General features: G+C 43.4%; 1 protein-coding gene across 1 annotated transcript in view; it reads right to left on the minus strand.

The window, feature by feature from the left end:
- The window catches only part of LOC308328882 (protein kinase C epsilon type-like), a 111,894-nt gene extending 99,993 nt beyond the window's left edge, over positions 1-11,901 (minus strand). The window contains exon 1 of the mRNA XM_080782994.1: positions 10,811-11,901. Coding sequence (XP_080639120.1) covers positions 10,811-11,158 — 348 coding nt within the window. The 5' untranslated portion in view covers positions 11,159-11,901. The remainder of the gene's footprint in view (positions 1-10,810) is intronic.

Below are 11,901 nucleotides of genomic sequence, written 5' to 3' on the forward strand. Positions count from 1 at the left end.
GACTCAGGAGTTCTATGGTACTTAATTTGATCCTTTCCCCTCACTCACACCCGCGGCCTCGTTTTTAACATAAAAAAAGATGTGAAAGCCTACTTTCCTCCTTCTAACACTATGGATCAGAGCTAATGTTATTCCAACTCCCAGTAGCAGTTCAAGTACCCGACCAGATGACATGGTTTCTAACTAAACGGTTATGGCCAAATAAAATGTAAAATCTGCTATGGCTGTTACTGTATGTCCACGGAAGAAACACAGAGGTGTTTTCTTATGGTCAACTCATGTCACATATTTGCTGCACCAATTGAAACCCCCCCCACCAACCCTGTGGAATGCATACCCCAAAACTCTCAGAGACATGCCCCCACCATCCAAAACCTTCAATATTACTTTCCCCAGATATTTATTTTTATTTACTTAGTGTTTTTCCTTTAATAAAGTTGTTTTTGATTTATCATGTCCCCCTTGTAATTGTAAAGCATTTTTCGGTACTCAAAAAAGCTCTATATAAATTATTAATTTTGAGATATTATTACTACAAAAACAATGTTTTATTGCTTAAACTTATGTATTCACTATTCATTGATTCACTAGTATACCAAAATCCATAAAAAAATGGCTCTCACAGTTCTTGGGTAAAATAATGATATGCGATTAAAATGCGATTAATCGAGATTAATTAACTACAAAGCCTCTGATTAATTAGATTTTTTTTTTTAATTGAGTCCCAGCTCTAATTAATACCTGTACGCTATAGACATTTTATTTAAAGACATTTAAAAAAAATGACAAACTGGACTAAAACCTTTTACTAAAATGACTAAAACTGACTAAAACCCTTAGGAGTTTCCGTCGACTAAAACTATCAAGGATAGAAATGACTAAGACTGACTAAGACTAATTAAGCATTTTTCCAAAAGACTAAGACTGACTAAATCTAAAAAAAAAATGCCTGCCAAAAACAACACTGCACGGGACTCGGGCAATCAATTAATACAGTTGCAACCCCTATGTTAATGGCAAGGATTTCATACAGCTTAAAACGAATAACTAACTATCCCTTTAAATGAGGGCTGGAGATGTGGCATCATGTGCAGATGAATACAGTTAAATCTCACTCAGCCCAAACCAACTCACTGACCCTGCAGAAATAAACTGCCAGGCGGTATAATACGCCGCCTTCAACACCTCTGCATTCATCTATTCTATGTTTTTTTATAATCGCTGTTCTAATACCAAGCTGAAGAGGAAAGAGGGACAATACCGTTAATGGGAAAGTAAAAGAGAGAAGGGAGGGAGCCAGACAGGGAGGCCTACATATTATGTATGTACATCGTGTGTGCGAGAGCTGTGTAAAGGCCAGTCAATAGGAAGACAGGGTGTGTGTGTGTGTGTGTGTGTGTGTGTGTGTGTGTGTGTGTGTGTGTGTGTGTGTGTGTGTGTGTGTGTGTGTGTGTGTGCGTGTGTGCGTGCGTGCATGCGTGCGCATGCATGCGTCTAGCCTAATTGCACAAATAGCAGACCCACAAGCTCACAAGGTATCGCAGAGCAACTCATTGAGATCTCGTAACTTTAATGTCAGCCCTGTAATTAAGCCCTTATATGTCTCAGCTGTGGAAGAGTAAAAGAGTGCAAGCACTATGCCAGCACTATGACTGGGAGATTTCAATGGTCCCGAATGGGGGGGGGGGGGGGGGGGGAAACCTATGCCTGTGTAATAGTCAAATTCGCAGTAACTAATTCATTTAACTCTTGAGTATACGAATAGATAAATAAACACAGGGGGATTTTACTGTGTCGTGTACTTGTGCACGGTCCATTTCCCATAAGCGGAGGTGATCCTGCATGCCGAGCGGTGACACGACCAGTGTCTGTTGAACCGTGCGAAGTGGACGGTCCACCTATACTGTCGTCGCCTCAGCTTTGAGTTGAATTGGACATGTGTTAAAACTGAAATATGTAACGTAATGTAATGGAAATGCACTGCTCCGTGTTAACCTCAGGAAAGGTTGAGTTGGCTCAGGGGCTATATGCGCGTGTGCATGATAATCCAAAAGATGCATGGGAAGTTATAGTTGCTGACTATAGTGAACAGCTTCGTGTAACGATGTATTGAAATCATGATGTCTTTTGGGGTTGTTGACGAGGGGGATTTGTTACACCTGTTCTGTAATCTGTAGTATTTGTTTTTTTTGCATCTTTTCAATTCATTTTTATGTTTCTCTCATTGCTACCCAGTATTATTATTTTACTGTTGTATTATGTCTCTCCAGCTTTTTATGAAACAGAAAATGCATTTTCAGAAACTGAAACTGGGACGCCCATTTTATCCAATCAGGATAGAGAACGCAGTCAGGGATACAGATTAAACAGATTAAACAAGTGGAATTGTAATAAGTAATGACACAAAGAAATGAGCAGACAAAATTGGAAACTTGAATATTATAAAAGATTAAGCTCATAAATAGCTACTCTCTCCTGATTGGTCTGACATTTTGTCACCTACCTGAAAATGTTAGTTTTAGGTGTGTTTTGTTTACGTTAGTTTTATTAAAGGGACAGGGTGAACCCTGTTACCGAACACACACGCTATAGCAATGATCAACTATATCAGAATATAGTCATATGACCATATAAACAAAAAACGTTTTGTTTTAACCAAAAACTATCACTTACACAACCTTTAACACAGTCTTTGTGCAACATGTCCCTGTTTTTACCACAAAAGGAAAGAAAATCCCTTCTTGATTCTTGATCCCCGAAATGCCTCCACAACGTCCCTGAATATATGCCCTGGTGTTCCGGTCTTTGTACTATCATACGGTATTTAAAAATACTGCAAAAATAAAAACACGTGACGGAACAGGAAAGGGCAGTAATACTGCAAAAAACTGTCCGACTGATGTGTTAAAGATTAAACGGTGAAAACAAAGAATCGAATGACACAGTCTATGGCTTAAAGTATAGGGGGCGACATCTTACAATGTTCATAGTGCAATGTGCTGGAACTGAATTAAGGTGAAAGACTGAATGGAATTTAACAAAAGACTCCAGGCCTCTGGAGAGACCTATAAGGAGTTGCCCTGGTTGTTACATATTTAGATAGTTATTTGTTTGCGCATCGTCATGAAAGTCAGATATTGCAATACCTATCCCTATTTTTATTTTTTTACTTTATAATTTTTGTGCCACCGAAAAATTCCTATTTTTTTTTAATGCTTTTCGAGAGTTCACTGACTGCGACACGTTGTAGAGCTTGTAGATCGGCTATTTTTTAACCCATTCTGACCTGAGATCAGATTCATACGAGGTTTCCACTGGACAACACACTGGTCTGATTAACCCATTCTGACCTGAGATCAGATTCTAAAAATGTCAGTCGTTCTTCGATTTTTTCAAAAATAGCAGACCTACAAGCTCGTAGCGCGCCACTCGGTGGCGCGCTACGAGCTTGTAGATCTGCTATTTTTCAATAGCTAAAGCATGACATGACGCTAACACCAAAAGGGGTTCCCGGTCAGAATGGGTTAAGTATATGGTGGGGGGGGGGTTAACCCATTTTGGACGGGAACCCCTTTTGATGTTATAGCATTATGTCATGCTTTAGCTATTGAAAAAAGCAGATCTACAAGCTACGGGGATTTAGAAGATTAAATGGATTAGTTAAACACCAGCGCTTACCCCATCCATCCCCATCCACAACAACTGTTTACATCAAAAAGGAAGCTCTCTGGAATTCAGTGCGATATTCGGCCTGACCCTGTGTACATATTCTGTCAAATAATAATGGCTTTAGTTTCCGACATACTATTGGTCCGACTGTCATCAGAACGACAACCTATACCTCAAACCCTAACCTAACCATGACCGCAAGCACGGAGCAGGGCGCGTTCGCCAACCCTGACGCATGTCCGCCAACCTTCACCCATTCTGACCATGAGATCAGATTCATACGAGGTTTCCACTGGACGCACACACTGGTCTGATGAACCCATTCTGACCTGAGATCAGATTCTAAAAATCGTCAGTCGTTCTTCGATTTTTCTAAAATAGCAGACCTACAAGCTCGTAGATCTGCTATTTTTCAATAGCTAAAGCATGACATGATGCCAACACCAAAATGGGTTCCCGTTCAGAATGGGTCAATCCGATCGTTGTTTCCGCATGTCGGTCCTATGGCGTGTCAGATTAAGCGTGCGGTGCAGACAGACTGTACTGCAACGCATACTGTACAACTCACTGTCATTAGATTTCTGCGTTAGTTTCCGTTTCTTTTTCCTTGCTTCCTTAAATCTGAAGATGTCAATCAAAACTGCCTCGGAGGAGATGGAGAGAGAGGAACAGTGTCAGTACCTCAAAGACTGCTGAGTCATGTTACCATGGTTTTAGCATATAGCTTAGGTACAGCAGTGATCTGTTGTGACAGTGAGACCAGAGTGAACCAAAAATCTCTCGCACGCACGCAACGCACGCACACACGCACGCACGCACGCAGACACACACACACACACACACACACACACACACACACACACACACACAATACAAAGAACAAACCTCTTATCCTTCCCTATGGGGTTACATTCAGAACTGAGTGGTGCAACTCCCCTCTCCCCCCCCCCCCCCCCCCCCCTCTCTCTCTCTCTCTCTCTCTCTCTCTCTCTCTCTCTCTCTCATTAGCAGGCAACAGTGCAGCACTGTCCCTCTCTCTGTTTCTGGCACAACAGCCTGCAGGCCGGGGAGCTGCGACGCTCTCGATTGGTTCAGATACTTCAGAACCAGCAGCGTTTCAGAGCTATATGAATCTTCAAAGTAAAATGCCCACCATTTCCGTTTCAACTGCACCTTTAAAACCTGGAGTATGATAGGCCTCGACATTTCTATCAAAGGTATGTGCACTGCGCGCATTAGCTGTATAAGGGCCTGCAGGAGAGCTATTGTAGGCCCGTCGGAGGGCTAGGAGGGAGACCACGTTTGTCTGCTCCCGAAACTCTTCCCCTCTGCTTCACTTAATCAACAAAGCAAATTGTCAGTCAGACCCTCTCACACACACACACACACACACACACACACACACACATCTTCTCTAAGACTATCTCCTTGAAGTGTTGCGCCAAGACAAACAATCTGTCTCTCTGTCAATCTCTCCTCTCTCTCTCTCTCTCCTCTCTCTCTCTCTGTCTGTGATCACAAGTTCTAACAAGGCCAAAATGAAACCACGTTGGCAGGATCAGATAATCTTGACACGCCATAGATTTCACAATGCGTTTATGCATTTTGTTTGCTTTATATATATATATATATATATATATATATATATATATATATATATACGGATGATGAAATAGAACACATGCCTGATATTCTTGGAGGCACATACATGTATACAGTGCGGCGAGTCGTGCGGGTTAACCCATTCTGACCTGAGATCAGATTCATACGAGGTTTCCACTGGACACACACTGGTCTGATTAACCCATTCTGACCTGAGATCAGATTTAAAAAAATGTCAGTCGTTCTTCGATTTTTCAAAAATAGCAGACCTACAAGCTCGTAGCGCGCCACTCGGTGGCGCGCTATGAGCTTGTAGATCTGCTATTTTTCAATAGCTAAAGCATAACATGATGCCAACACCATAATGGGTTCCCGGTCAGAATGGGTTAAGTATATACTGGGAGCTGATGGTATATATAGGTGTGGCGCTTCACCTCAGTAAATTCCGTCTCCCAGGAGTCTATAGCGCTTTGTAACGGGGACAGACTTAGTGTGTTACCGGCCGATACCGGCAATAAGCCCCGCCCCTCCCCTACTGTATATACAGGTATTTGGGGCCTGGCCAAGTCATTGTCTTGGAGGTGCAACCAAACAGATCACATACAGTGATGACACCCAAAGTGAGTTTGAAAACACGATCAACGACAAATAACTCCCATACCTATTTGTGGGGGGGGGGGGGGGGGGGTTTGTGAACTGCCGCGATACAAGGTTAGCCAATGGAACACAAGCACTCTATACGGACTACCTTACGGAGTAGACCTCTACGTACTCCAGTTTGTGGTGATATAGCTTATCACCGCGGTGTCGTTTTTAAAGGGTTGGAAAACTACACACCATTGCGTCAGTCGCGGTGACGATCAGCTATCAACGCGGACACAGACCCATCTCTCTGTTTTTACTATCAGACTATAAGTCTTTTCACTCTGGAGCTATATCGCCCCCCGTTCACTGATTGGTCTAGAAAGCTGGGTAAACCACAGGGGGGGCGGGGTCAATCCTTAAGGACGTCACCGCGAGTGTGATGGCCTCAACTCTTATCACCGTTTTAGGTGATAAGCTATCACCTAAAACGGTGATAAACCTGTCACCAAAAACTGGAGTATGTATGAGCCTTCACTGTACATCTAAACAGGGCTCCTGCTTTTTTTTATTTTGTATACTCTAAATAGTTTTGAGGACTATTTATCCCAAAGGGACGTTTCATACACACAGTATATAACATGTATATACGTAGCCAGGGGGTCCGCAAAATAAATCACATTATTTTTTTTATTTTTTATTTTTTTTAATGGTATGTGATTTGTGTTTGTGAGCACACCATAATCAAAGTAATCCTTAATCACGTTCCATCATTCAAGGGCTTCTGGATAGAAATGAAACAAGACTCTGTGACTGTGACCAGCTGCTACACTGATGCAAGTCGGCCCCGGCCTCCGATGAGAAGCTGCTATATACCGTCAAACCATAGCGAGGGAAAGCCAAGATACATGACTGGGATATCCTGCACAACACAACACTACAGTGGAAATAGAGCCAAGCAAGCAGACTCCATCCAGTCCCAACATATACCCTTTAGTTCACAACAAGGTGGCACAAGAGATGCTATACGTTCCGTCCCGGAGGACTCATCCACGGCGGCATCTAGGAAGCAGGAGTGGGAGTCTGCGGGGCCCTCCCGTATGCATCGCTACATGTGTGACGGCGTTGAAGGAGAGGACATACCACGCCGGCAGTGGACCCTACACTGAACCGCCTGCTCACTTCTTCAAAGTGGGGCTTGACAGACAGTGGACCCTACACTGAACCGCCTGCTCACTTCTTCAAAGTGGGGCTTGACAGACAGTGGACCCTACACTGAACCGCCTGCTCACTTCTTCAAAGTGGGGCTTGACAGACAGTGACAGTGACAGCGTGCAGAGTGTGGGGAGCCTGAGCAGTCTGCCGAACACATAATTAACACCTGCCCCCTGTACAGACCACCTTCGGAGGCCCGGCCTCTTCCACGTGGGACCAGAGACAGATTATAAATGATGTGTGACCGTATGCACGTCGGTTCTGAAACTCTTAACAGCAGTAAGATGGTGAAATTGTGGCTGCTATCTCAACACCACACCATTAGTTGCTATATGCTGTGTGTGAATATTACAGAGAAAGCTGACGATATTCTGCATGCCCATACAGGGCCTGTCAAGTCATCACTTACAACACTGGAACAGTATACCGGCCCAGCCAGTCAAACTGTCAACGAAAGAACACAGTCAACCTGTGCAAGCACGCACGCACACACACACACGCACGCACGCACACACACACGCACGCACGCACGCACGCACGCACGCACACACGCACACACGCACACACACACACACACACACACAGAGTCATTTTTTAGCTTTTGCTTTCCTTATGTAGGCCTACTTGTTACAGCAAGGGAGAACTTTCTTTTAAAAGCTTATTGTTTAACAGAAAATATTCTTTTGATTAATTTCACTTACTACCTCTGGACTAGCAGATGTTTCTGAACAAATGACTGTATGCACACTGTGTCTATAAGAAAATACATCTGCATGTCCCCAGAGAGTCAAAGTTAAAGGAGAGTGGAAGACAGGAGCAGAAAGAGAACAGACAGACATCAACGCAAAGAGGACACGTCCAGAAACAACACAGAGTGCAGCTGATATTGGTTAGGTTAGAATGATTTACATTGCGCTTTGTATGCAGATGTTTTGGTAAATACCTGGGGTTGTGTACTGTACAGGTCACTGTGCAATATGACATGCATAATGTCTTGCAATTGCTGATTCGGCCTAGCACCATGGACACATATGTAATATAAATAAATATAATAATTTTGACCAAATACCTCAATATTGATATTGAAACGACATTGTGGGGATAATTGATGCTTTCACAAAATATTGAAATAAATATAATCATGTCATGCCTATATAATAACTAAGAGGGAAAGGCAAATAAAAGAACAGGCAGAACATTCCATTGCAGCCTTTAAAAACCAGGAAAAGACAACACATCATAATATTACGACATCCAAAATCATGAAGCAACCTAGCCTGAAAAAACATATATACAGTACATAATCTGATCTCTACTTTGCAGATGTTCAAATGGCTCACTGAAGACGAAACATTGACTGCCTGACAGAATCACCTGAGTTTCCTTTTCTTTTTTATCTTTTAGTTTCATCCCAATAATCAATGGTCAAGAATAGAATGCGCATATACACAGACTTGCAAAACAATCAAAGTCCAGACTTTGCTACCAAAACAAGCCCAGGAATATCCCACAGTGCGGTCTTGAAATAGGCTAGTTAAAGTTCCATGCTCTAAGTATGTAGCTATAGGCTAAATGCTGATGTTTATCGCAGTAACGGAATCAGCAGGCACAGCTAAAGGGCTAAAAAGGTACGGGTCAAATGAAAAGAGACAATCCCTATTAGTAGGAGCTCAATTACACCCATCCTGATCAAAGTGATTGAACCGACCGACATTGCCCTGCATGCTTAGAGACTGCCGCTCTCTCGCTATAGTGGGGCTAAGAAAGTGGTATCAGCAAAGTCCTATATATGCACATGTACTGTAGGCCTATACCTACAGTATATATAAGAAACATAAACCAGTGCATGTCCTCTGAGAAGTCTGGGAGTAAATATAAACGTTCCCCAAAGAGCTTATAATGCCATTTCTAAAGGACCGTCTTGTCTTGTTTTTATCCCACTGTATGACCATTTCCCAAATCATATCCGACATACAGTGTTTTGATTTTCGAGTCATTTGATTGATTTAAAACTTGCTTCAAATATGTAATCCTACAAAATGAACTTTACTACTTTACTTATATATCGTCCCAGTTATTGGTAGCTACAACCAGGCCTGGAATTTCATCCTTTTAGGGGCAAGGCCACTTGGCCTTTAGTGTGGTCAACTTTTTGAGGGCACAAGGCCGAGTGCCAGGGCATGAAGGCCATCAATTAACCCATTCTGACCTGAGATCAGATTCATACGAGGTTTCCACTGGACACACACTGGTCTGATGAACCCATTCTGACCTGAGATCAGATTCTAAAAATGTCAGTCGTTCTTCGAATTTTTCAAAAATAGCAGACCTACAAGCTCGTATCGCGCCACTCGGTGGCGCGATATGAGCTTGTAGATCTGCTATTTTTCAATAGGTAAAGCGTAACATGATGCTAACACCAAAATGGGTGCCCGGTCAGAATGGGTTAAAACAATGATTTTAAGTCCCCGGTCATAATTATTTTAGCTTAAAGGTTCAGAACATTGGTTCTGAACAGTGCTTCTTAAATAAATAATCACAGCTTTAAATAACAAAACAAAAAAAGTAGCTACTGTTACATGTTTTGGGGTCCAAGTCCAGAGATGAAAATCATAATGAAATGGCCTAGGACCCTGTCACCCTAGGCTCATTCATATACATTTAATGTGGGGGTAATGGCAGAGGATCACTGGGTTAAACTGTGAGTTAATTCACAGAAAATACAATGACAGTAACTTTTGAATAAGGGCTTGGTTTAGAAAAGCCTATACCAAAGACGATCCAGTGCCTCCCTATACTTGGTACTCAGCATCAAGGGTTGGATTGTGGGTAAGTCCCTGCGACATAGCCTACTAGGCCAGGGGTTCTCAACCCATGGGTCGCGACGCCTCGGGGGGGTCGCCAAATTATTTGGGGGGGAGTTTACATATAGTACGTGGTGCATGCATAAACTTTCCTTAATGATTATATCTGGTTTAAGTATTCATTTATGATATATTTTCTCTATTATTATATGGTTATTTTTTACAGTCAGTTTGTATTGGTGGTGGGCAGGGGGACGGGGCGGGGGTCGCGAGACATGGCCAAAGCATTTCCGGGGGGTCCCCAGGCCAAGACGTTGAGAACCCCTGTACTATAGGCTATACTGTCATGTCCTGGGACCCCCTGTCATGATGTACTTCAAACCGCTGCATGGCACGCTACAGGACAGACTCGCTATATAATATGCAGCTGAAACATGCCACATTATCACTTGAATTTATGTTTCCAAATGCTGCGTGTCAAATTGTGCATCAATTGAAACGTGCAGCTTTCATTTACCATATGAAGTGGTGCTGGAAGCCTTAGTAAGGCCATGATGGCACACATCATCAGTTGCAGTGCTTTCTGTATACTGTGATTGTGCAAGTGTGGGCAAGCACATTCTTGCACTGTTGCATACAGACATTTCCCCTTATTTGCAGTTTACCATGGCATGTTCCCTTTCTCCGACAAAACATCCTCCCATTAGCCCTATCCAAACGTTTATATATATATATATATATATATATATATATATATATATATATATATATATATATATAGGGTGTGTGACTGTGTGTGTACCAGATAGCCTATTTGGAAACAGAAATAGAATAGAATTGTGGTGGACGGTCGGGTATAGTGAGTGACAGTCCTGATACAGTGAGTGACAACTAAGTGCCATGTACATTAGTATTACTAGGCCTGCTATACTGCTTACCCAGTCTTCGAAGTGTTTGCTGCCATTGTGCAGGATATCTTCAAACTGGATGATGCAGTTGGCCACGAAGTCGTCGTATCCGATGGGCGCGTCATGGAACACAGACAGTTCGATCTTCCTCCCGTCGTAGACCTCGGTGGTGAACTCGTCGTTCCACGCCGGACTGTTGGTCTTCTGCTTGGTGGACGTCTGGCCCACCCTGGAGTCGTCCACGTTCAGGGCTATGTACGTGTCCAGCAGAAACGTCTGCGTCTTCGGACCGACGGCATGTCGAAGGGACCAAGCCGTCGGTTTCAGGTCCAGCGCCTCGCAAATCTTGATTTTCAGCAGCCCATTGAACACCACCATGGCGGTGATGCGGACACAGCTGTCCAGATATGGAACACCGTTGCTGTAATAACTCCTTCCAGTTTTGGCCAAAATGCGGTCCTTGCTCAGTCACACGGCAACCAATTATAAATGTAACGGTCCAGACAAAGCGATGCTTTTATGGCCTTGTCGCTATAACGTCACGCTATAGTAGCCTATTATAATTTAAAGTCATATTTCTATACAGTCACACGAACACGACATAAACAGCAAATTATGCCAGCCCTGGAAGTGCACCAAACCAGAGCATGCATGCAGTAAACAATAGCAACAGTCAAAAAGAAAATATTAAATATTGAAAAGCCCCAAACAAAATCGGTGTGTCATGGTCTTGACCCCCCCGCCCCCCCGAAGCAGAAAAACAACTCCGTTAGTTAGGGCTCTGTCTGACTCTGCCTGCCTGTCTGTGGAAGCACTGTTCTGCACCGCTGGGTGGGAGAGAGAGAGTGGGTGGGAGGCTCCGCGCCGCGCATTCGGGATGTTTCTGCAAAAAGTCTAGCCCGCTGCACTGCGGATGAAGCGGCTTGTATACAGGCTATACAACGGGCGACAAGCGTACACTGTGTCAATGTTGCCGTTGGGGGCCTCTGATCCGTTCCTCCTCCGTTCTCCCTGTTTCATCCACTGTTGTTGATCTTTACTTCCTGACTGTGGCTGTGTGGTGGACCCTCTACCTCCTCCTGCCTCCCCCAACTCTCTCTCTCTCTCTCTCTCTCTCTCTC

Source organism: Protomyctophum bolini (genome assembly GCF_963924005.1).
Source record: "Protomyctophum bolini genome assembly, chromosome: 14".
NCBI lineage: Eukaryota > Metazoa > Chordata > Actinopteri > Myctophiformes > Myctophidae > Protomyctophum > Protomyctophum bolini.